The following is a 27,457-nucleotide window of genomic DNA, read 5'->3' as shown; positions in this document are numbered from 1 at the left end:
AAAACTAGAGTATTTTAAAAGCTGCCAATATGTAAGACTCAAGTTGATCTATATGGAAAACATGCAAATCAGATAACTGGTGAAGGATTTGCATCCAATGTATGTAAAATACTTTCAGCCCAATGATAAGATGACCTGAGTGTCTACTATACAACATAAAAACTACTCAATGTTAATTATAAAGGAAATAATAAAATTTAAAAACCATTGGATTGTACACTTCAGACAGGTTAATTTTATGATTTATTAATTTTGTTTTATTAAAGATTTTTAAAGAAAAATTATAAACTCACAAAGACTGTTAATATTAGAACTGGTTTTGGTATGCCATGAGAATTTTTATACCTTTGCATAGGCTGTAATTTCCACAAATGTCTAAAATGTTTCCATCTCAGTAAAATCATATTGCCAACAAGATTCTATGCTAGAGTTTTGAGTAACTCACACACACTGAAGAATACAGTACCGTGATTCAATACATAACACACCAAATATATAATAATCTAAAAAGATAAATACCCTATAGTGAACATGACCAGGGAAGATATCTAACCATATTTGTTGAAATTTAAAATTGGAAAAATTATGTTAAATTTAATCACATTTGAGAGATAAAAACATATGCACAAAACAATCAAGATACTTATCTTTTCAACTACTACTCACAAGTGTAATTACCTATGGGGAAAAGTGAATCATCTTACTATGTCTTCAACTTGGAGTTGTTTTTTTTAATAATTTCTTCATGTAATACATATGGTTTGATTCATTACTAAAAGAGGATGAAGACTACTCAAGATCTAAATTTTCCATGAAACATCAAATCAAATGACATAAAACAGTTACTTTCAAGTCTGCAGAAAAAATTCGTAAAGATTATAAAACTTATTCTGTTTTTCTATTTAATAACTATAAATTACTCAGTTGTGTGTGTGTGTGTTTGTGTGTGTGTGTTTGTGTGTGTGTGTGTTTGTGTGTGTGTGTGTGTGTGTGTGTGTGTGTATGTGTGTGTTGGCCCTGAGACTTGAGCTCAGGGACTGGTCATTGTCCCTGAGTGATTTTGCTCAAAGCTAGCATTCTACCAATTGAGCCACAACTCTACTTCTGGATTTTAGGTGGTTAAGGTCTCACAGACTTCCTACTAGCTGGCTTCGAACTACAGTCCTCAGACCTAAGCCACTAAGCAGGTAAAAGCTAGGATTACAGGAGTAAGCCACTGACACCCAGCACCACAAGGGATTTTCATTAGACTTTTAGCACTTTGTATTGTGAAAAATAACGGGTTTGTATTTCCTACCTTTAGACATTTTTATTATGGATGTCCTTGTTAAATAAAATGCTTTGGCAGGAAAATCAGATAACCAGTCATCATGAAAAGTATGATATCTAAATGTGCTGAGTATTTTTTATAAAGTAAGTCCAATGGGAAGTGAGGAGAAAAAAAATCAAATGAATGTTGACTGGAGAAATGTATATGGATCGCATACCATGTGTAAAGCACTCTGGGGCACCGTAGGAAGGAGTTTAGGATTTGTTTTAAACAAAATTGATTTCTAACCCATGTAACCTAACAAAACCATGACTTATTTTCTACTCCCTGAAGTCTACTCCGTTCTGTAAAGGAAGTCAGACATGAAATTGGCCAAGAGAGAGCATTCTGTGTTGTTAGCCAACCAACAGTCGGCTCTAGAGGGTTACATCCTATATGCCTACTGACACACTCAGCTCCCTCCTACTTCCAGTCCCCTTGCCTACGGTACCACTGCCTGGGCTGTCCTTTTCCTTTTTCTTTTTAAATACTTTTTTTATTGTGAAAATACTGTACAGAGGGGTTACAATTACATGAGCAAGGCAATGAGTACATTTTCTATCAAGCATTGTTGCCTCCTCCTTTGTTTTTCCCCTACCATCCCTGCTCTCCCATCTCCATGACTACACTCCCCCACACTGCCAAAGTTGTAAAGTTCGTTTTTCAACATAGCATTTTGTCCATCTCATTGCCCTTTTTCTTGATCCTTACTTCCTGAATCCTCTGCCACATCAGATTTGACCATTCTGGCCTCTTGTGATCCTTTGTTCATCAGATTTTAACTGCGATATATTTGGGTTTGTGTTGTATTTCATAGAAAATTGCTTACATTTACTAATTATGAATGTCTTGAAAGCATGACATTTCCCAAGTTTAGGTAATGTAATACCAGACGCCGTGCACATTGTCAATGATTAAAAGAGTTACTTTTGGAGGGAAAACTGGGAAAATATATTTTAGAGTATCAGAGAGCAGTGATAGGGATTTATATCATGATACTGCTAAGCAAAAAGGAATTCCCTATAGATCTTCTGAACAAATTCTTATTTAAAGCAAATGTACAATGCACTAAGTTGTGCTCCTTTTTCATTTACAGAAATGAATCCAGGTATCATCCAAAAATCCATTTTCCAACAGAAAACTTTATGCCTTACATCGACTATATACCTAGTATATCTACTAATTAGTTGTGTGGGCTGCTTACGATAGGCAAGAAAGTTATGATGGGATGCCCTTTAGATGTTTTTCAATGAATTATTAATGACACCTTCAAAGTTATAGTCATTAACTTTGTTCTCTACATATCGATATATTTTAATTGTCACAGTTTTACCTTTGTAAACAGGCTGTAAGTTTTTTTTATCACTACTCATAGTTGACCTTTGTCTTATACAAATTCACTGTTATTAAAAATATTTTTATTGTACCAAAATTATGTTTTCCTACATAATAACTTTGAGGATTATAGCAGCTGGTAAAAAGCTGAGATTTAAGGGATATGACAATGTGTAATTAGATGAATATGAAAGTAAAGCTGTCAAAATACCTTATTAAAATATTAACTAATGTCAAAGTTCTTTCATTTTCCTCACAATTCTTTGATTAAAGCACAAGAACAATCAACTCACTTACTCTTGTGCTTTTGTTGTTAGTTATCTGAATAAATTAATGGCAGGACTCATGCGTAAAATGAATTTTGAATATGCTTTGTAAATCTGTCAGGTGAAATATGGCTAAAATCTCAGTTTCATAAGTTAAAATTTCCAAAACAAACACTCAACTTACCTCCAGTAGATGAGAATACCAACAAGAACCACTAGACAGATAAAAGTCAGGGCTGACACGATCACAAGAGGTATAACCGCCTTCTTCTCAGATTCCAACCCCTCAGCTAGACCAATACGAGACTCATGGCTACTATTACTGGCTTCTGTAGTCAGAGAAAATTGAGAGAGTTGACATTTAACAGGAAGGCAAAGTCACAACACTGTTCAATTGATTTATTATTACAACCTTCATTGTTACTTACCTTTAAATTTTGACTCTGTTATGCAAAGAATGTCTATGATTATAAGCTAATTTAAGTTTGAAAAGTAAAGCAGATTGTTAGAGCTAAGAAAATTACCAAGGGCCAGACCAAAAAGAAACTGGGAAAAGTGGAGGTGTCATGTCAAGAGGTGAGGATAAAATTGCCTGGAAAAGTTTGTTGAAAGGTAAATGGAAGTATTAAAATCAGGAAACAAGCCGGTTAGCAAAAAAGCTGAGCAGGAAAAGCAACACTACTTACTGAGTCATCATATACAGTCTTGATTTTTCTAAAATTAATCTTAATATAATTATTTTAAACTCTTCAATTAGGTAATTATTAGCAGCATCAAAGTCTTATGAAGAAAAATAATTCTAGCATAACACTTTATAAATTAAAATATCCTTTTGATCCAGCAAGTTATTATACTTTAAAATACAAGTTAGTCTTTAGTGTTGTTTTGAATATTTTTCTTACTATTTTTTCTATCATAAACAAAATATAATTTATAAAAGGAATATGTATATACTTATTTATTTTCAAATCTAGGTGCAATATTTTAAAAGAAATCTCAATATATCCTTTGGGTTAATTTTTTAAATAGCAAATGTCTATTGTATGATCTCTCATGTAAATTATACTGTAATTTTGAAAGTCGTTATAACACTTCAAGTTGTTAAAATCAGGTGCATAACACAGTGCTGGTGGCGAACTGCACTCAATCCCCCCTGCTTGGAGGTGTGTTTAGTGGGCAGCTTACAGAATAGTACATGAGAACTGTTCTAATTTGCTCTGCTGAAATTGCCTCAAAGTAAGAATCTTGTCTGCAACCTGTACAAGATCTAAGATAGCTATGTTCAAGTTCCCCATCAAAGTCTACCTGCTTTCTATGTTTGGCACATCTGTTTTGCATCGAGTCTATTAGTGGCCCAAGTTGGTCAGAATCAATTTCAAACTTTTACCAATTTGAAAATTGGGGCTGATAATAAATTCATGTGGCTAGTGCTGAAATACATTTAGGTGCAGAAAACTTAAGATCTATTGTAACAGTTTCTGTCTGTAACTAGGGAAAATGACAGATAGGGCACAGAACTTCATCTGCTCATATAAAAGGAATTTAAATGACATTTAAAAACATATAAAAGGAATTTAAGTGACAAACAATTTTCCACAACTGCTTGTTCTTATAATTAATGTATTTTTGAGGAAAAAAGTGGAATTTGAGGATGTGACTTTTAAAAAAATCACAAAATTATATAGGAAGTGGAAGATTTTATGTCACATGACACTTGTACATAGTTAACAGTCTCTTGAAAAAAGTGAAGATTCTATTTTTGTTAGGTCATCGATAGGCTATGGATGTTGTGTGTGGTGTGGAGACTCATGCAGACACTGAAGTGCACTGATGGCGAAAGCAATGAACATTTTCTTATGAAACTGAAAAAGGAAAGTCATTTTACTCATGATTGTCTGCATGGTTTTCCTATTGTTAACAATCCCAACAGAAAAGAAGTTTGTGGTAATAAAATATTTATGTTTAGTAATGTCTTTGGCATCTAGCAATTTACAAACAGTGGTTCATATTGTTAACAGATCCTAAAAACAGTGCAAATTTTGGGCTCCCACCACACTGAATCTTCAGAATCAGACACATGAAAGTCCATGATGTAGATCAATGTACAAAGTGAGAGTGTGTAACCACACAGGTTTTCAATGGCCAGAAAATTAATAGCAATGCAATATATATCCATATATACACACATATAGGTGTGTGTGTATATATACGTACATATACACTTCATTTATATAAGATGTAGGTATACATATATTGTTATATAGATGCAGTGCATGTATATTCATGATATGTGTGATTATATGTGTAATATATACTAGATATATAACACAAAACAGGCAATGTGCTCTAAATACACATCACATTCAGGTGCATGCATTACCTGTGCTCACATACAAGCACACACACGGTCTTCTATTTACCTTTTTAAGTTCTCTAAGAGATGTGAAAGCTTTTCAATTGAGGAGTTAAAGTGATAATTTTATGGTAATATATTCTAAGTTCTAGGTATTTTATTTTGTTTTGTTTTCTTGTCAGTCATAGGGCTTGAACTCAGGGCCTGGGTGCTGTCCCTGAGCTTTTTCACTCAAGGTGAGCACTCTACCTCTTTGAGCCACAGAGCCAAAGTGGTAACTGAACATCAAAGTCTCATGGACTTTCTTTTCCAGGTTGGCTTTGAACCCTGATCTTCAGATCTCAGCCTCCTGAACAGCTAGGATTACAGGAATGAGCAACCAGGGCCCAGATCCTAGGTATTTTAAATAAGACGGCATACCTCATGAAGGCACAGATAACTGGCTAGTTGCTTTGTATGCATCAATGAGGAACAACTAGTTGTCTTGATTTTATTTTCATTTAGTCAAAACTAAAATAGGTGTTTTGTACCTAAATGAAAATGACCACTGATATAAAATTTATAAACAAGATCATTATTTTAAAATATTATGTGTAGCATTTAATTATTACAACTTAACTGTAACATACACTAGTCAAACAATCACAATTACTTGGAAAGCTGCTGACAGAAGGATCATGATTTGGGGCCAGCTCAGGCAGAAAGGGTCATGAGACACTTTCTCAACACATATCTATGTGTGGTAGCATGTGCCTGTCATTCTCTGGGAGGATGAGAATCAGAGGATCTTGTTTCAAAGCCAGTCTAAGAAAGAAAGAAATGTACTCATTACCTTGCCCATGTAATTGTAACCCCTCTGTACGGTATTTTCACAATTTAAAAAAAAACACAAAAAACAACTGCTTTTAAATGTCTTTGGATACAAACATGAGATTTAAAAAAAAAAGAAAAGAAAGAAGTCCTTGAGACACTGTCTTGTGGGTGGATGCGATCACAAAAATTATCAAAGGCCTAAATTATGCAGATTTCAGTGAACTCAAAGTAAGTCACTTAAAATAACCATTGAGAAACAGGGCCCAAAGTATGGCTCAGCAGTAGAACCCTACTAAGTACAAAAACCTCAGTACTTAAAAAAAAGGCATTAAGTGACACACACACACACACACACACACACACACACACACACACACAGAGTTATCAAACACAGTGTTATCACACACACACAGTTATTGTTCTCATTCATGAAAGTATTTTCTAAGATACAGACACAAATGACATGTTTCCAGGCTTAGTTTTGTATTTACTTTTTATGAATCCTGGATCAGGGAATCTAGTATGTTTCAGTCTGTACTCATTTATATGTTGCAAGTTTTAATATAATCCCTAGTTTTACATATCTTGTCAATTTTGTACTTGTTAGAAATATACCCTAAGCTATAAATTTCTGACTAAGGAGAGTATTCAGTAAGTGGGTAGTGTGGTTTTGATAGATACAGATACATAAATAACCAAGTATTTTCCCCTAAGCTTGCTTAGTCTTATTTACTTCATTAATTGTGTTACTTCATGATGCTGGATGTTGTATTCATTTGATTTCTCATCAGTGGGAGGACATAATCTTAACACTTAAATAAATCTAATTAGGATATTGAAGAGAAATGTTTTGCTTCAGTAAACAAGTATAGGTTTGGGCCAGGCGCTGGTGGCTCATGACTGTAATCCTAGCTACTCAGGAAGCTGGCATCTGAGAATCGAGGTTCAAAGCCAGCCTGGGAAGGAAATTCCATGAGACTTTTTCTCCAATTAGCCCCCAGGAAACCAGAAGTGGTGCTGTGGCTCAAGTGGTAGAGCACTGGCCTTGTGTGGAAGAGCTGAGGGACAGCGCCCAGGCCTAGAGTTCAAGTCCCACAACTGACCAAAAAAAAAAAAAAGTATAGGTTTATATATCTATACAATCTTCCTATTATAGCACAATCTAGTAAATATATTAATATGTGACTAGCACAAAAGACGGATAGATTTCTAATTCCTTTTAAAATAAATCTAAAAGATTTCTGAAAGGTATTGTAATTGAGGACAGATTAACAATCCATATGTGGCAACACTAAAGACTATATGGACCTACAAACTCAGTATTCATTTTCACATATCAGAGTTTAAATGTTTAATCTGAAATGTAATGTTAAATGAGTATCAAATCAGAATACAGAAATGAAAATTTGTCTATCGAAATATATAACTTTTAATTGCTACACTGAGGGAATAATACACAACTAATTCAAAGATAAAAATAACAAAGAAGAAAAATATCCTAATGATATTGATCTATATTCAAAACCATAGCGACTCACTTTTATGCAATAGGTGTATAAGGTATTACATTAGCTCATCTTTTGCACTGTTAAGGTGAAAATATTTTAATTGTTATTTTAAAAACATCTTATTTAATAAAAGCAAGTTATAAATTCTTATCAACAGTTGCATAAACTTATCTAGTATTTCATATGCTTAAGAAAATTAAACTTTCCATTTCTTTCCCATCAGTATGTAAAGCATACATCTGTATCATATATGCTGCAAGTAATCTGTCCTAAGAAAACATCTGGCTAATAAACCAATTTGCATAAGACACAGTAACAAATGAAATGCATTTCTACATAAAATATGCTAGTGTTTTACATCTTGTCATATAAAGCCTATACAAATTATGCATATAAATGACTATTACTCAACTGAGAAAGGCACAGTACGCATGAAAACACAAAGGAAAATGTGTTTTGTTGGTTTACACTGCCCTCTTAAGGCAACACTATGAGATTCAAAGAATGACAATTTTTGAATCAGAACCTTTGTTTTAAACCTCTCCATCGCCTCTCAAAACTTAGCAATTATTTTTTCTTGAAAAAAAAAAGAAGCTTCCTAAGCTGAGGTGAATATGCTGTATCTAAGTCCCTTTCCAATGTGGCAACAGAGGTGCTTTGATCAGACCTCTTAATTCCATAGAATTAGCTTATAACTAAAAATCTCAAAACAGTTTAGCATACCAAAAAAACCGCCCAGCATATGAAAAACATATTATGCCCATGTCATTGCTCCTACACACAAATGGCAGACTTTAAAATAACCATCAACAATCTATACAATACACTTGCGGATTTTGAAAAGAATTGAAGTAAAGATTGCAAATATGTTGAATATTCACTTCCAAATTGTGGAATAAAATCCTAATTTAAAAGCTGTAAATTGACTTGTTGAAAGTTTTGATTTAAACCAAAATGGTCTGCTGTTTTAACACATCTCTATCTTCCCACAATCCTTCTATTTTAACCTTGATAGCAAGAGGATCGCCACGTTTCATTCTATCCTTTCGGTCATAACTAACCTGCCTCTGAACTGTTGAACACTTCTGAGTGCCCACTAGTGACAGATGATGTGGAGGACTGATGTGGAGATCCGGGAGGGATTTCTGAGTCACCTGCTTCCAAGACCCCATCAGCATCTGGGAAACTGAAATCTGTGGAAGTCTCATTATCATTAAGGCTATCTGAGGCACCTTGCCCTGATTCACTCTCTTCATCGCTCGTCAGAACTGCCCAGGCTTTAGATTCTGGGCTAAGAGGAAGTAGGGCACTACCAGTCTGAATGTCACTGTCTTCCTTGCCATCGCTGGGCTGCTGGATTAGCGTATTTGTGGGTGGTGATAGACCAGGACTTCCGTATACACTAGTTTGACTGTCTGAAGTTACACCTGCGACTTTATTTTCTTCTTCAGAATTCTCAGAAAGGGAATATGATACTGGGTCATTCTGATCCACAAGATCATTATCCTGGGTATCTGAGTCAGTCATTACCTTTTCCTGTGATTCTCTATAGGCCGAGCACGACATACACTTATTGGTAGATAAGCCATCACTATCTCTGTCATCATCATAATCAGCATTATCATCATCATCGCCATCGTCATCACCATCTTCACCACCACCCACTAAATCAGCATCAGATCTGGCACTATGAATCAGCTTAAAAGTAGCTGTAGAAGGAAGCAGGAACTTGGTTGTGGCCATAGCCCCATCTCTGTTGGGAGAAACAGCTGGAACAGAAATGTACCCATTTCCTACAGGAACAGAACCATCAGCAGATACAAGCATATCAGAAACAACTGTTGGAGTGACAGCAAATCCCTCCTCTGCCACAGAACTTTTGGTGGAGGCGAATACTTCATCAGAATATGTCATCTTAGTTTTAAGTGCACTTGGTTCATCAATTGACAAAACAGGAGTGACAAATGTATGCCTTCCTTCCGGGGGAATGGCCTGGTTAGTCTCCAAATGGGCAGTTTGGAACAAAGAAGGCACCACTTGCTGGGAACTTTTGCTTTTAAGCAAAACTGGCCCCAAATACTTCTCACGTGGGTAAGAAACTGTTAAGCCTTGCAGTGAGGCAGAGGGCGTATTAAAAGAAGGCGATACGTCAGATATCGGTACTGCTATAGAGTGCCACATGTTTTCACTTGAAGCAGAATCTGATGCCATGAGATTCAACACTGTAGAACTAATTTGATCAACTTTGGGGGTGTCAACCAATACCGGAGCACTAGCCACATCTGGGAGAGCAGTTTTAAGCAAGGTGTCAACCTCAGAAGCCAGGAAGGAAGGCTGTAGCAATGCTTCTGTGTTAAAAGGAGATGAGGCTTCATAGAACAAGAGCTGGGTTGAAGGAGATAGTACTTCACTAGAAGCAGGGTCAGAGGATGTGGGCTCTGCATTTGTGCTGAGCACAGGTTTCAGAGAAATCTCACCCAGGGCTCGAGCTACACTGTGTGAAGGTTGAGCTGGGAAGTTATTTTCTGGAGCTTGACTAATCTCATGCTCAAGACCCTTGGTGACTGGATAGGCAAGAGACGCTGGAAGTGTGCCTTTTATGTTAGAACTAGTGACAGAGGTCTCTTGTAAAGACACATTCAACTTATTTACATTATTGTACATGTGTGGCATGACTGTGCTTTCAGAATGGTAAGCCATCCCAGTGAAAGAAGACATTTGCAGTTCAGTCTCATTCTCGTTTAGCATTTCACTTCTAGTAAGCTGCTTAGGATCACCACCAAAGACAGATGTTGTATATGTAAATTCAGCTACAGAAACAGGTGAAGAAATGTTAAGGGCTGTTAACCCATCGGTGTCAGGAAAAATAAATTCATTACCAGAGGACGCTCCCGACCACTCCCCATCACCAGAGAGGGCTTGGGTAGGCTGCTGTAAGGACGCAGTTGGGGTTATAAATGAAGATCTACTCATAGATACATAGCTAGCGCTGCTAAGGAAAGAACCCTGATCAGAAACATCAACAAAATCATGCACAGGTATTGCAGAACTGTAAGGAACAGAGAGGACGTGTTGGGAGCCCTCATGATGAGAGAAGGCATAAGGAGATTCAGGCCCTGGAGAATGTGCATGCATCATGGCATGACTGCTGGATGGTTCAACTTGAGAAAACATAAGCGTTTTATAAAGGACACCGGATTCGCTACCAAATTCCAATGTCTCCGAAGCAGCAGGAGCAGCAGTCTGATGTGACGTCACATCAGGGTATTGAGCAAGGCTGGGCTCTAATAGCAAATCACCCCCAGCCACTGGCAGAGAAGCATGCAAGGACATCTTATCACTTTCAGCAGCTGAAGTAACTTGTGGGAGGATTTGAGAAGCTGTATGTAGATGGCGATACAATTCACTACTGAAGGAAGCAGAGGAAAATGGAAGCAAAGGTGCACCCTCATAGGAAGACAGGACGGATTCAAATGACACATCAACACTGGGAAATACAGGCGCAACATGCAAGGCCGAATCACTACTTGAAGCAGCAAGGGTAGTGTTGAGGGTCTGATTGTCAAGCAACAAAGGGGTGACTAGAGGAAAGACTTCACTACTGTAGGAAGGTTGAAGAGGTGTCTCACCATTGTACATGGGTTGAGTTGTCTGCGAGTGTACCATGTTGATCGTGGGGACCAAATCAGGTTGCCCGGGAGATGGAGTGAAAGCATAAGGCATTCTCTCAGTTGGGAGGTAGGTGAAGGTAGAATAACGTGGCATCTCCACATCTGTGGCTGAAGGACTCTGTGACACCACGGGGCCTGAAGCAAAGGACTCAGCTGTGGTCTCGGATTCATTCATATGCATCTCAGTGTAATTGGCTTGGAGAATGCTCTCACTACCAGAACCCACATCAGGCTGTGTAGTCACATCTGGGGAGCTAGGAAACCACACACTGCCCTCCATAGAAGGGTCCTTCAGTGCATCTTCTGAACCTGATGAAGCTGAATCGTCTGAAGCATTCCTTGTTGATTCTGGCTTAAGGACATCATAGGGAATGGCCTCTGGGGTTTCTGAAGGGAATATGTATCCACGAGATATGTTCTCAGAGAAGAACGGCCTGGTGGATGGCGTTGGGCTGGAGCCTGAATAATCGTCAGTTCCAGCATCAAACTTGAAATCAGTCAATAAGCTCTCTTCCTCTCCCAGGTCAGTAGACAGCTCTTGATATTCTGTGATAGGAATTGTGTTTGAAGACTCTTCAGTCCCAGACAAGTTCATCTGGGGGAACATGAGGACACTTTTAGAGCCGTCATTCACAGTCTGTGGTGGGAGTTCAGTCACAGTCTCAGAAGGCAAAGACAGTTCCTTTTCTGTGTCGAGTTCAATGATTGGGTGGGCAGTGGAGTTTAAAGATGAGTTAGGCACATAGACCTTTCCAGAGAATTCTCTTCCTCTCGTTGGAGATCGGTTAGTCTTGGCCTCATTGTATTTAGTCCCTATGTGATTATAGTGAGTTGTGGTAGAAACCTGGGGTTCCTTTTTTCTTATTTGGTTTGTGGCAGTATCTCTACCAGGATTTGCAACAGTGTCTTCTCCAGTGTTTTTTCTCCTTTCTCCCTCCTTTAGGAAACACGATTAAACAGAACATAAAGTTATAAGAGAAAAAAACTTAATAAACACACACATGCATGCACATGTGTGCATGCACATGCACTTGCACACACACACACAAACACACACACACACGCACACTGCTATTCTTTGGTTGTAGAGTCTTGGAAACTTTTGATTTTCAGTATTAGGGATCAAACCCAGGGCTTCATACATGCTAAGTAAGTAATCTACTACTCAAACCATAGCCTCAGTCCTTTTGTTTGTTTTTGAGATAAGGTCTTTCTTACTTTTTTTTTTTTTTTAACTAGGCTGGTCTTGAACTGGTAGTCCTCCAGTCTTCATCTCCTGAGCAGCTGGGATTACAGAAATGCACCACCAGGCTAAGATTCTATTCTTTCTCTTCTCATCTCTTTATTCTGTTCTCTTTTTAAATACTATTTTGTATACTATTTTCTGTTCTGTTCTGTGGACTCATCATGCTTCTATTGTATAACCATTATCCTCTAGGAAAACTACTTAAACTTAATGCAAATACCTTATTTATAGTTGCCTATTATATTTTAGATTGAGACTACTAAATTGACAGTTTCAAAAGTAAGATACTGGAGCTGGGAAAGTGGCTCAGTGGTAGAGTACTTGCCGCGCATGCATGAGGCCCTGGATTTGATTCCTCAGCACTACATAAGCAGAAAAAAGCTGGAAATAGCACTGTGGCTCAAGTGGTAGAGAGCTAGCCTTGAGATGAAGAGCTGAGGGACAGTGCCCAGGCCCAGAGTTCAGCTCCCACGACTGACCACACCCCCCCCCAAAGTAAGATACTTTGTAGTTGTCTTTACAGATTGAACGTAGTATGTACTACGTAACTAAAGGACTACTTGATTTTTCCTTTGGTTTTTAATATGCTCTTCTTTAAATATAAGCAGATATTTTAAAGTCAACTTGTCAAAATATGATTCTAGTGAAACTGATTTTCTGTTTCCTTTTGCCCAATTCTCTATTAACACTATGTATTTTATAGCTTCTATTTAACTGTTCTTTATTATTACTATTCAGGCAGCTGAGCTTTCAGTCTACTCAAGTCACTGCAATGGATTGGTAGTGTTCTGAGTAGAAGTCAACAGCAACCCATACCTTCTCCCCCTTCCTCCATTTCCCCCATCTCTCTCCATCTCCCTCTATCTTCTTTCTCTGTGTAAAATTGTGAATATTACATTACATATAGTCATCCTCTTTAGAAAACTAAATGGCCAAATAAAGTATTTTTGAGTCCTTGCAGGACATGCTTTTTTCAGTATTTTTTGCACTCAACCATTTCTTAGGGCTGTTATCTACTGGATCGTCCAAGACAACAGGTCTTTTCTGGCTGTGTCTCTTGAAGAAGAAGAAATGAACAGAGCAAGTCAGTCAAGGAGAACTTGACGAACATCAGTAAAAGGACTCTGAATCTCAAAGCAAGTATGCTCAAAGAAGTATGAACACATGCATATATTCATATCAAACAGAGAGCTAAGCTTGCTGCATAATTTCAGCTATGTAGAACATCATTATTTGAGCTTAGGATAAAATATACGATTAATTTAACAATCATTTTTCTCATTAAAAATTAAGAAAATGTTAAAATTTATACAGATTCTTAAATATTAATTTAGTTGGGGAACACTGCATTAGCAACTCACATTTATTATATAAATAGCCCAAATGGAAGTAAATCAAATGATAAAAATATATAGGCTTGATTTTGCTACATATTTATTACAAATTTATCAACCATTGTTTATTTGTAAATAAACCATAGCAAAATTAGGCTTAAAGTTCACTAGTTGTTTTTCCTTATCTCTATTTTTTTTGTATTAAACCAATCAAAGTATCTTCCAATTTGTTACACAGGAATCATACAACTCTAAAGCCTAGCAAGTAATCCAACAATGAATAAGCCAACACTAACTTTTATTAGTTAACATAACAATACCTAAAGTATAAGAAATTATTCCAAATAGACTTTAACATGTAAAATATTTGCATATAAAATGGGATGATACCTTGATTATTTCTTCAGTTCCAATTAATTCTGGAAAAAGGTCAAGTTCTATAAGATAAAAAACAAAATGATTATTACTTGCTATTTAGCTATTTCAGCCTGGTGGGTTTGCCTTTGCCTAAAAAGAGGGAAAAGTAAAACAATAACAGCAACAAAAACTATGAGCTTTAAATAAAACAATGAAAATTTCAAAATTGAATTTTAACACTACTGAACACCACATAAACCTACGTACAACTCCATTCAAAACACTGATTATTTGTCTCCACTCCAATTCCTTTCCCCACACCCTCCCTTTGTCACTGAAACCAGGGAGTAAAGGAAGCCAATGAAAACGATATAACTAAGTAGAAAGACACTCAAGTAATTTTCATCATCCTTACTAGAATGGATGCAAGTGTATTTGGGGAAATGCTATTTTCTGGAAAATTTGTAGGATCCATTTTCTTCTTTGGCTATCCTTAGTTTCTTCTCAGTGAGGATTAGGTAATGCTCTTTTCACTCTTTTTTTTTTTTTTTTTAATTGTGAAAATACCATACAGAGGGGTTACAATTACATGGGCAAGATAATGAGTACATTTCTTATCAAGCATTGCTGCTTCCTCCTTTGTTTCCCCTTCCCAGCCCTTCCCATCTCCCACCCCCACCCCCTGGGCCAGAGAATTGTGTTTATATTTATACACAGGGCGCCCCATCAGGTACAATGGAGTTTCCAGCAGGTACCAGATCAGTTTGACAGCAGGAAGCAGTGGGTGGAAATATTCCTATGCATTCTCCCAAAGGAACCTTAGCTAATGCCAACAACAAAAACACTTCAATAACTAGCTTCTTTGAAGTCTCTTCTTCCCTAACAGAATCAATTTATTTTCAGTACATGGATATCTCAGGGCACTAAAAAAGACCTGTCACCAATTGTTAAGGAAGGCTAAGAGGTGGTTTTCATTCTCTAATAAGGAATGTAGCCATACTGACAATCTCTCTGTCTTTCTCTGCCTGGGTTATTAGGAAGCTAGGAAGCTTGAGAAATATTGTGATAATGTTTTTTTTTTATTGTTTTTGCTTTTATTAAGTCTCATTCCATCTCTAAAGTTTGTGCTCTGCACCATCTTGATGATGCTTTGGACCTAAAAATAGGTCCAGGACTCGAACTCAGTACCTTATGCTTTTGTTCACTGGCTGGCCTTCTACCAATTGAGCCATGTATCCAACCTCCGATGATGCTTTTTTTCTTTGGTCAGTTGTGGGGCCTGAACTCTGGGCCTGGGCGCTGTCCCTCAGCTCTTCAGCTCAAGGCTTGTGCTCTATCACTTGAGCCACAGCACCACTTCTGGCTTTTTCTGCTTATATGGTGAACCCAGGGCCTAATGCATGCAAAAAAAGCACTCTACAACTAAGTCCCATTCCCAGCCCCCTGATGATGTTTATGTTCTATGCTTTAAGTATTTACATGTCTTTAAAAGAAATGCATTGATGTAGAATAAATATTTAACATCAACTGAGCTGATGTTATATATTTACCATATCAAGACTTGACTTTGAAAACTGTCCTGAGTTTAGTTGTATTAGAAAATTACTAGGTATTAATAAATATTAAACTAAAAATATAATTCTACACATGAATTTTATTCCCCGAGGAATTTCAGCAAAATCTGAAAATGCACCCAATTGCCATGATTTAAAGTTAATATATTTTTGTGTGCTGATAATGGGGCTTGAACTCAGGGTTTGGGTGCTGTCCCAGAGCATTTTTGCTCATGGCTAGCTCTCTACCACTTAGACATTGTTTTCTATAGTCAATTGCATAAGAGAGTCTCATTTATTTTCCTCCCCAAGCTGGCTTTGAATTGTGATCATCAAATCTCAGCCTTCTGAGCAGCTAGGATTATACTTGAGCCATTGGCCGCCTCCACAGTTAGTGCTTTTGACAACTTAATTATTATTGTTGTTCGTGGGGCCTGAACTTTCGGTCTGGCACTGTCCCTCAGCTCTTCAGCTCAAGGCTAGCACTCTACCACTTGAGCCACAGCACCATTTCTGGCCTTTTCTGCTTATGTGGTGCTGAGGAATCAAACCCAGGGCCTCATGCATGCAAGGCAAGCACTCTACCACTGAGCCACCAACTTAATTATTTTGAAGTTACTTATCCTGACAAATTTCTGTGCTATAAAAATGAAAAAGTCAATAGAAAAAAATCAGTCTTAAATATTAATTCCCTTTTTTTCTTATTACAATGGACTGTGAAAGTGCTTGAATATTTTTATTTGGGTCATTAGTGTTTTCTATTTTTGTCCAACACTATCATTTACCTGCCTCAATTTTTCATTCTTTTATTCTTTGTTTTAAAACTAAAGTGATTTCAATTAGCTCAAATACCAAAGCCTTTGTATTCTTCAAGGAAATCAGTATGTGAGAATCTAACAATGAGATGTCATTAGGCTTAAAACATAGGTAAAAAAATTGGAAAGTTCATGTACATAATAACCTTTAAATTCAGTTCAGGAGACACTACCTAGTTGTCCTGGAAAATCCTTAACCTAGGGTCACTCTTTCAATATATTACAATGCTAATAAGGGAAAATTGTAAGTAAATACTTACTACTGTCATCTATATCAGAATGATAGGTTTCCTGTTAACAGGCTATAAGTCAAAGAATGTCAACAAATTTTCGTTCTTCCCAGTACCCATCAGAAAGCTGTCTTAAAATTTAAAACATGATCTAACTTCATGTAAAATTTGGAGCTTTACCAAGAACAATTCCACAAATAAAATAATAGTGAAAGACAGTCTCTGTCTTTCTTAAGACTCCGAAGCCATACCTGAGTCTGAATATTCAAGACTCTAGCACCTAAGATCTAGCTCTACTGAAAGGCATTGGGTTGCCCGCTGACTTGGCTGGGAGTTTGCTCATGCACAGTAATGGATACTTCAATAATTACTGGTTGACTCTAGTACTACAGAAATATTAAAGAGCTAAAAAATGATCCTAATTGATTGAATCGACTTTGAAAAGAGAAAATAAAAACTCATGAAAATCTCTATCTGGTCTATCGGATAGTGAAGATCAACACTATGTGCTTTAATTGTTTTGAGTGAATACTTAAAATTTACATTTGCATTACAACTAAACAAAATCAGTTTAAGGTAGAGTTTGTTTTTTGAACACATGTAAGATAATATTTTTTTTAAAAATTAGTACATTAGTAAAACAAAAACACAAAGAGCAACACTGACACAGGGTGACAAGCATATATTATTTAATACCTTGAAGGAAATCAGTTTCACAGGTGAAAAACCAAAGCAATGTAGACTACTATTGTAGTAATTGCTGTAGACTGTAATGTAAGGATTGTTAAAAGATGGTATCAGCAGCATGAGATGGAATGGAATGAATAAGAACGGAGGTAGAGCAATGGTAATGTGGACATACACAATAGAAAAATACACAGTAATAGGGAAATGGTGATGGTTTAATTCATCATGAATTTAAATTGAGTACACATTGTTATCAAAGCCCTATGACATATTATTAAATAATGTCTACTATTACTGTAATATAACACATTAGGAGGGACAAATGATCAGCATTACATTAGATGCAATGAAAAAAATTACATTCATGAGTTCTTCACTTTGCAGGCATATTTTTAGTGGCTTTTAGAAGAAATACATTTCTACTTTGTATTAAATGGCTTCAGCCACACATGGTGGTACATGACTATAATGCTACCACTAGAGAGGCTGAGGAAAGAGGATTAAAGTTTGACATTGTCCTATAGGCCACATAGTGAGTTTGAGCTATCCTGACCTGCATACAACACCCTGTCTCAAAAAATAAAAAAATAAAAGGATAGCTGCTGGTGGCTCATGCCTATACCCCTAGTTACTCAGGAGGCTGAGATCTGAGGAAGGATTGTGGTTCAAAGCCAGCCTGGACAGGGGAGGCTGTGAGACTCTTATCTCCAATAAGCCACCAGAAAATTGGAAGTGGTGCTGTAGCTCAAGTGGTAAAGTGCATGCCTTGATCTGAAGAGCTGAGGGACAGCTCCCAGGTCCAGAGTTCAAGCTCCATGGCCGACAAATATAAAAAAAAAGGATGAAAAGAAAAACAATTAAGACTGCCTTGAGAAATGTAAATTAGTTTCTCAATATAAATTTATTTAATACACATTAATAAATATATTAAGATGTATAAATAAATAGGATATCAAATGATCAACCTTAACGCACAATTTAATAAAATTAATTTGGAAGACTGAACTTTTCTCATATACTGAATAGAATGCTTTAAATCTCTGAGGGAATAAGGATGATTATAAGCTATCTCCAGCATTTCAGTTTAACAAATAAACAAACAATACAGTATTTAAAAGACAACAGCTTAGCCTAAATAATAATAGTTCAATGTGATATATTATTACCAATATAATGGAACCACGTTTTACAGAATAAAATGGTACTAATATATATATATATATATATGTATGTATATATATATACATACATATATATATATATACATAAACATTGCTGGGTGTCAGTGGTTCATGCTTGTAATTCTAGCTACTCAAGAGGCTGAGACCCAAGGATCACTTTCTATGCCAACCCAGGCAGAAAAGTCCATGAGACTCTTACCTCCAATTGACTAGTAAAAACCAGAAGTGGATGTGTGGCTCAAGTGGTAAAGCACCAGTTGTGAGTGATATAGCTGAGCAAGAGTATAAGGCCTTGAGTTCAAACCCCAGTAACACCAACAACACCACACACACACACACACACACACACACACACACACACACACACACACACACACACAGAGTCACTACTTACACAGCATAGATTAAGCAGAAAACTAAATTTCTACATTAGGTACATAAATAATAAGATTGACTAATCTTATACTTACTAAAGTATAAAATAGTAATGGCCAAGACTTTCACAGTGATGTGTCTATTGTAGAACTAATATTTAAGATAATGTATTTTCCACACTGAATTTTAAAAATCTATATTTTGTATATAGATATTTAATGAAATGCTGTTCAATACTTTAAAATCAGGAAGAAGGAATTACAAATAAGCTAACATTTTATTTAAAAAGAAAAAGAAAACTGCATATTTTAGGTAACATGCTTTGGATGGAGAAATTTTTCATAAGAATATTCAGAGTATGCTGGGCTTTTAATAGAATATCATTTCAAAATTTCAAGTTAAATGTCATTTTCACTAAAGCAGCATTAGTGTAAAGAACTTTTTACAAGACTAAGACATCCATGAAGATTAACTAGTAGTCCAAGCTAACTTCTCGTTATAACAATGTTCAACAGTGTCCCGGACCTTTGAATAAATAGAAATTAAGTTATAACACTTAGTATTTTTGTAAAAAGTAAAAACACTACAAATGATTTAAGAAGGCCGTACTTGGTGCTGAAGAAGACTCACATCAAACAAATCACTCAGATTCAACTTCTGTAGAAAATAGAGATTTGATCTCATTTTCTTCATATGCAATAAGTTTACAAAAAAGAATAAAAATACTCAGAAAGATGAAAATTCTGACAGTGATTAAGAGAAGAAAGTAAAATGAAATAAATATTTTAAATAAATTTCTTGAACATTGTTCAATCTACATAAATTAGAGTCACATTATTGACCTGAGACTGTAAATTTAAATGACTATATTCATTATACTAATGAATACTATATTATACTATACAGACAAGAGTAGAGAATATATTTTTACATGCCATATTTTATTCTGTTCACATATAGTAGTGGTTGACATGGTAAATGTTATACTAATGTGACTTCTTAAGTAAATCAATATGGGAGAATGTAGCGTACTGTCATTCAATGGGGTAGCATGGTTTATCATAGATATAATTATGATGAATTACTTTGATATTATTTGTAGCAAAGTCGTGTTAATGTTTTAGTGAAAGACTCACTATGAGGATGAGCACAACATGTTCAGGTATTATGTGCATTTAGTAGTGCATATACATTCAGGTCACTCTTTGATTCTGTCCATTGAAAACTGCTTATGCTAGCCAGGCATCATCATGCATCCCTGTAATTCTAGTACTTCAGAGACAGAGACCAAAGGATCACAAGTTCAAGACCATTGTGAGCTAGGTAGCATGACCTGGCTCAAACCCAGACAAACGATATGAAATAAGCAAAAAAAAATCCTCTAAAACATGAACCAACAACAATGAACAAAAAGGCACCCAGAAAGTTTATACTAATTAAAGGAAAACTCCAAATGTTCAAAGTATCATATTGTGGTGTTTATCATTTGATTATTGCATATGCTTTGAGATCAAAAGGTGTTCCCCCCAACTTAGAAAAAGGTCATGCAAATAAACACAATTAGAAAAACCTTATTTTTTTTGTTGAATACTGTCAAATCAACACGAAAGCACCCCTTACCAAATTATAAAAAGTGGGTAAAGGTGATCTGTTGACATGCTTTGCATAGATATGTCTAAGCAGCACATGCGATCCTAGGATCATATATATATACTTACTACAAAGTACTTTGGGAGCTGAAAAAAAGCAATAAGCACAAATGAAACCAACTGGTTTTCCCCACATCTTTAAGTGTATATTAATTGTGTCAAAGGTTTTTTAAAAAAAGAATCAGAAATCAATTCTTCATTATCTACAATAACCATCTCAATAGTCATGTAGCAATTAAGACTTCATTGACTTTATAAACCTTTTAAATGGGTTTCCTTGCTCTTGTTTTACGTATGAAGAACACCAATGTAACAAAAAAATTGGACACATGGGGAGAGGATGAGTGGACAAATGGAGGGAGGACAGGTGGACAAATAGTGTCATAATATTCAATATACATATGTGAAAGTGGAGCCAGGTCATTTGTGGGGTTGGGACAGAGGGAATGATGAAAAGGCGGCACTGATCACGATGAGTTGTCCTCACAGACACATTGAACTGAAACCTCTTCGTAAACTTACTTCAAGATTGTAAAATATGTTAAAAATATTAAATAAGTCACTCACACAATATTATCCATTCACTCATACATCATTTTGAATTTGCAGCACACTATGAATTCTTTTTAAAAATTGCACTGTTCAGAGAGGGAACAAAAAGAATTAGCTGGTTGTCTTGAAAGAGATTTGCTGAACAAGAAGTAGGGCAATGTGTCACCAAATACGGTAGATCCAGACTTCACAGAAAATTATTTTCCCTTTGCCCAATAGGACACAAAGTCAGAAGAAAACATTCATATACCCAGTAACTCAGCCTCACTTAAAATGTAAAAGGTATATGAGGGCTTACCTGCTTCATCTGTAGGCATGTCCACTACCAGTTGGTCACTAGACTTCCCATATAAGCCATTACTACATATGGCTACTATTTGAAGAACATAACTCACATTGGGTATTAAATTGTTGAGAATAGCACCCTGAAACAAAGACATTCATAATTATACAAATGTACTATTCTCAAAAGAGAAATATACTAGATAGTGGACCTAGAAAATTTGTTCCCATAGAAAATAGCCATAGTTGTTCAATAGAAAATAGCCGTATTTTGTCAACACACAAAGAAGCTCAGGCAGCGCTGTTGAACTTTGTTAACTTTGTCAACTATGAAGATATTAAAAAGTTAAAAGCCTTGATTTTTCCCTCAATTATGTGTTAGTTCCATAACTAGTTCTCATAACTGAGAACCACAAGCTAAAAATCCCACAATTTTCCCATATCATAGTTTTATCAGTATTCTAGGCAAATTAAAAAGTAGTTAAACTTTTCATTTATCCACCTGCTGTTACACATAATGACAGTGACAATTATTTAAATGCCAGTCCTGGGACTTGTAGGCCTCTAGCTGTCTGAAAGCAGAGTCCAGTAATCTTTCACCTGCCACGGTATGTTCCAAAAGCTGCAGCCAAATGAGGGTTTGCAAATCCACCTTCATCCACAGCCAGCACCTCTTTACCAAAGCAAAGTTTAATTTTGCAATGTATAGTTCACACAAGGAATGTGACCTTTACCTTCTTTGGTTCATAAGAATGGGTGGAAGGGGACAGGGGTGAGTTGGTGGGCAAGAGTTACCTGTTCAATTACATCCCCAAGCTTCTGACATCATTGTCACTTCACATGTGTTATTACAAATCTAATTCAAAGAAACAGACTTTTAAGTCCCCTGCTCCATTTTGCTAGTGCTAGGGGTAGCATGGGGAAAGATCAAATAACATATCTTAAGTCAGGGCACTGAGATTCTAAGGCTAATTCTTCCCAGCGAGATATTAATTTTAATATTTATTTTTAAAACTTGGTTTCTGAAAAAATGTGCACATCAAATAACTCCTAGTCCCTAAATTTTTAAAATATGTAATCTGCTTTATCATGTTGTTCGCTTTGTTCATGGTCTCCCTATGATTCATTGTAACTCTGGTCATCATGTAGTAGAATTCTGTTCTCGAGACTTTCATCCGAAAATGAAAGTAAGGGTAACCATATAGGATCATGTGTAAGTTCTTACCTTGGCAATTAAACTATCACGTTATCATGCACTAAACAAGTCATCTTATAGTTACCAGGTCTTGATAGCCATCTGTTAAAAATTCGTGCTTGGTTTGGTCTCCCTCTAACTGCTGGTAGAGAACTGCAAACTTCTCGATCATGGTATCGTAAACGACTCGGGGTCTTTCCCAGGTGACAAGAAGGCTGGTATAGTTTTCTGGGTCAGCCTGCACATTTTCAGGTTCTGAACTGCAAACTTACAAGGAGAAAAGAAAACAAGTAATTGGTATTGATAACAACTGTTGGTTTCTAGGACTTGACTACGCCAACCATATTCTGTGAGGTTATTTTGTATTTTATTTCAGCAGAAGGCAAAATTTCTACTTTTTCCCATCCTTGAGCTTCTGCAGGTGATATTTTTTTCTGTACCTAGAGTTGTATTAGTCAGGTGCTCATCATCACAACAGATCTCTGAGGTATAACAAAAGAAGTATTGCTTTGGCTCACAGTTCTCGAAGCTGGTTGTTCCTCATTGCTGTGTGGTGTGGGCTCCGTGAGGACCTCGTTGGCTACATAGCATCATGTAGGGAGCAAGTGTGTGACAAAAAGATGGCGTGGCATCTCCTCCAGCCTTATAAATATTCAATCTTTGGGTTTACCACTTAAACTAATCTAATTTAATCTATTCAAATCTGATGGAATTATTTTCCTCCTCTCAGTAGCTGGAGGAAGTTTCCACCCTTTTAATACCATTATTGATAAAGACACTTCGAGTCAGACACCTAAATTAGTTCAGAGAGACAAATTATATTTAAACCATAGCAAATATACTCTTTCCTTCACTGTTATTTCTCTCTTTCTGCTCAAGGAGGAACTTAGCCCAATGGTGCCTTTCTCTACATACTCTGGTCCCTAGTGAAGTGATGTGTTATTTTCAATAGTCTTAAAAAAATCACAATTATTGCATTATTTGATTCAATTTTTTAGCACCTTCCAAATATATGAGCCCCAGGTCTTTATTTCAATATCATCTTAGAACATGGTTTTTTTTTGAAATACATTTGACACACATACTCACTTTTAGAAATAAAGGAACAAGAGACAGCATCAAGCTCATTGTGGCTTTGTCTTGTTTGATACTGGAAAAATGATTTTAGCTCACGTCTAGAAAAATGTCACTGACAAAAGAGGGTCTATTATTAGGAATTTTGTTATTGGAGAATCATTAAAATAATTAAAATTCCTTATAATGGAAGGTGTGACATGGATTGCAATGCATTCTACTCAGAAAGTGGCATGTTAAATTGAAACCACTGTGTATAACTACTTAAAGATAATAATAATAAAAAACCAACCCCCAAAAGCCATACAGCAAGTTATATAATCATTCACTATTTTACTAATTGCTAGAAAATATCCCAATTGAAAGATTTTTGCTAATTGAAAGATTAAGCAAATAAATTTAGAAAATTAGAATATCTGTCTCAGCTGAAAAAATAATATTGGAAAATATATTTTCAATGACTTCTTAAAGGGAATCCAAGCTCTTGCTGGAAATCATGCCAAAGATTTCATCATGTAAGAAAATTCCTGATACTTTCTAGTATGATAGATTGGCTTCATTTTCAGGAAAATATAACATTTTATGGTGTGCAAATGAGTCAAAGTAATGAATACAATTTCTGCACAGTCCTTATAGATTTGCAGAGGTGAGAGAAAAAACTCTCAGGACAAAGATTAATTATGTGACACACTTGAGCGTACAAAGCTACTACATGAAAGTATGCAGCTGACTTAGATTCATCAATCATCCTGGATACTCATAAACTACCAGCATATTCAATAATGTGACCACCAAGCCTTTTTGTCTGTAGTTCATTGCCTGAACACAAGAGGGCACCCATGCCTAACAATTGCCTGCATAAACTGAAAATTTTTATATGCAGTATTTACTATTAGCCATTTTAGCAAATGTACTCTGTGATGGTAGTGGTAAGCAGATACAAATATATAATTTAAATAAATACATGGAAATATTTAGATAATTTAGAGATACGGCTTTACATTTCAAACCTGAGGTGATGCTTTTTGTTTAGGAAGGGCTTAGAGGTAGATGTTTTTCTGGGAATAAATATTCCCTCATCCAGGAAAAAAACCACACACAACAAACAAACAAACAACGCCCCCCCCCTTACATTTAGAGTACATCTTCTAATTTAGACATATCATGTGACACTTCTACAAATGTCCACTAGATGGCAAATGACCATCAAGTCATCTGATACACAGGATTACCTCATTCTTTCTTCCAATGAACCACAGGTCCATTTTTGAAAATGTAGGAGAAGACTGTGGACAATATCCTCTTAAATTCAATCCCATGTGTTAGAAAGTGGGAATGACTTAAAGTAATGCTACTTTAAAATATATTTGCCTTATATGTGGATACAAAACAAATTTCTTGAGGACAAAATGTAAGGTATTAGCTACTAAGTAACCAAATGACTACTGTCTAAACAATTATGTTTATGTCTAAACAATCCATGTTTGTCTTGCCTAATACAACAAACAAAAGTACTTCACATTTTAAGAATTAGAGATGGGGCTGGGAAGGTGGCTCAGTGGTAGAGTGCTTGCCTTATATGCATGAGGCCCTGGGTTCGATTCCTCAGCACCACATAAGCAGAAAAAGTTGGAAGTGGCGCTGTGGCTCAAGTGGTAGAGCACTAGCCTCACGCTGAAAAGCTGAGGAACAGCACCCAGGCCCAGAGTTCAGGCCCCATGACCAAAAAAAAAAAAGAGTTAAAGTTAATATAAAGTAGGACTTTGGAATTTATATCCCTTTACTAGCAGAAATTTACTTCTTAAATTCCCTATATTTCCTCCTTGTAAGTCTTCAATAATTTATAAGTTTAATTGTGAGAGCTTATATTTCAATTAGAAATATATCTTTTAAAAACTTGTTTTATTTAATTATAGTCTATAGTTCAGTACTAAGTAATCTGTAGCTAGGCTGTACTACCTCATTGATAAAATACATGATTGTGGAAAAAGAAAGCATGTATTTTCATGGATAGATGATTTGTTTCATTTGAAAACTGAGATATTGAGCAAAAATTTTCAATGACTTATTGAATTGAATTCAAGCTCATGCTGGGAATTATGCCAAAAATTAATCTAACAGAGTCCTGATGCTTATAGAATGAACAAATAATTTGAAGTTAAAATATTTTATCACACTGTGAAAACAAAGTGAAATAATAAATGCAATCTCCTCACAGCCCAGGTAGATTTCTAAAGCACAGGGAGAAAAACAAATCTCTCAGGAACAAGAATGAATGAAAGAGCTCACAGAATCTGGAGTATGTCTTTAAGACAAAACCTCATATTTCTGTTTATACTCCATTATCTTGTTAAAAGATGGTCCTCTTTGCTTAACATCATCTTATGTGACCTTCTCTGCTTGTCTCAGACATATACTGGTTATTACAAATAAGGGGACACAAGTGTTTTTTCTTTCTTACTATTGTTTTTAATGTATTTATAAGGTACCAAGTGATTTTTTTTTTGGTGTTTTGTATGTTCCTCCCTCACGGTATAACCCCTGTTTTCACTGTATTTGATGTTGGTATAATTTGGAGAGGGGAATGGAAAAAATGAAATGTTTAAATAGGGATACAGGTGGACCCATTGCAACAATGAGATGTACAAGATGCTATGTTGAAAATGAACTTTACAATTTAGGCTGGGGTGGGGGCTGGGGGGTGTAGCTGAGGAGGTGGAAGGGAAGGGATAGTAGGGGGAAAACAAAGCAACAATACTGAATAAGTAATGTACTCATTACCTTGCTCATGTAACTGTAACACCTTTGTACAGTATTTTCACAATTAAAAACTTAATAAAAAAAGAGATGGTCCTTCTGTGCAACTGAATCTTTCAAATATCCATCTGGTTAATCCTATATTTACTATTCACTTTCAAACATAAAAGCAGGTAATAACTATGGGAGAAGTGATTAATATGCACTGAACATCTCAGATTTCCCTATATTTCCTATGCAAATTAATTTATTACATTAGAAGAATGTAAACAACCCAGCAGAATACCTGGTCTGAAAATCAAGAAGGTGTCTGCGGATCAGTCTAAACACCAAACATGCTACCACAGAATGAAGTAGTAACACAGATATAATTTCATTGATCACAGGCAGCTTAGAACTCAAGTCTTGAGATGGGTCCCTTCCTCAGAACTATGTCTACACCTTGGTTGCTTTCTACAAGTTATGTGTGATTTGGGTCAGAATTTCTCATCTTTCAAGGAAGGGTAGACAAGAAACTCTGATCTCTGTAGGATTCCTGCTATGAGCCAGGCTTTCACCTACCAGGGACTCATGCCAGATGATATACATGAGTTAAAAAAAGTATGTCAGTATCACATGAATGCAAAAGACCCTTCCTATAATAAGTGTTCTGGCTTTAACCTCCCTCAGGTTAACCTGCTCCTACCTTCCTCAGTTTAGTCAGTTATGACCTACTTGGTGCCAGGAACTCCTAACATAAAACGCAGAAGGTGTTTTCCCTATCTTTAAGAAATGCACTCCCGGGTCAGCTTTCTAATTCTGACGTTTGTTTAGTCAGCTCTAAGACCGAGTGAGTATCTTTAGTTTCTGAATTCTGGACTCTACGGACAAAGTAATGTACAATAAATTACAACAGAAAATTAGAGAAAAAAGAAA

General features: G+C 36.0%; 1 protein-coding gene across 4 annotated transcripts in view; it reads right to left on the bottom strand.

Moving 5' to 3' along the window:
* Ptprz1 (protein tyrosine phosphatase receptor type Z1) overlaps positions 1-27,457 on the bottom strand; it is a 170,289-nt gene that overhangs the window by 36,119 nt on the left and 106,713 nt on the right. For 2 of the 4 annotated variants that reach the window (XM_069996644.1, XM_069996645.1), the window contains exons 9-13: positions 22,797-22,978; positions 21,533-21,659; positions 14,226-14,272; positions 8,646-12,192; positions 3,095-3,239 (exon numbers count right to left, since the gene is read on the bottom strand). In XM_069996644.1, coding sequence (XP_069852745.1) covers positions 3,095-3,239; positions 8,646-12,192; positions 14,226-14,272; positions 21,533-21,659; positions 22,797-22,978 — 4,048 coding nt within the window. The remainder of the gene's footprint in view (positions 1-3,094; positions 3,240-8,645; positions 12,193-14,225; positions 14,273-21,532; positions 21,660-22,796; positions 22,979-27,457) is intronic. The other 2 variants (XM_069996647.1, XM_069996648.1) reach the window with 1 other exon arrangement.

Source organism: Dipodomys merriami, unplaced genomic scaffold (genome assembly GCF_024711535.1).
Source record: "Dipodomys merriami isolate MVZ:Mamm:240054 unplaced genomic scaffold, mDipMer1.0.p SCAF_5, whole genome shotgun sequence".
In the NCBI taxonomy this organism is placed as follows: domain Eukaryota; kingdom Metazoa; phylum Chordata; class Mammalia; order Rodentia; family Heteromyidae; genus Dipodomys; species Dipodomys merriami.
This window is presented reverse-complemented; position numbering and strand designations above follow the sequence as displayed.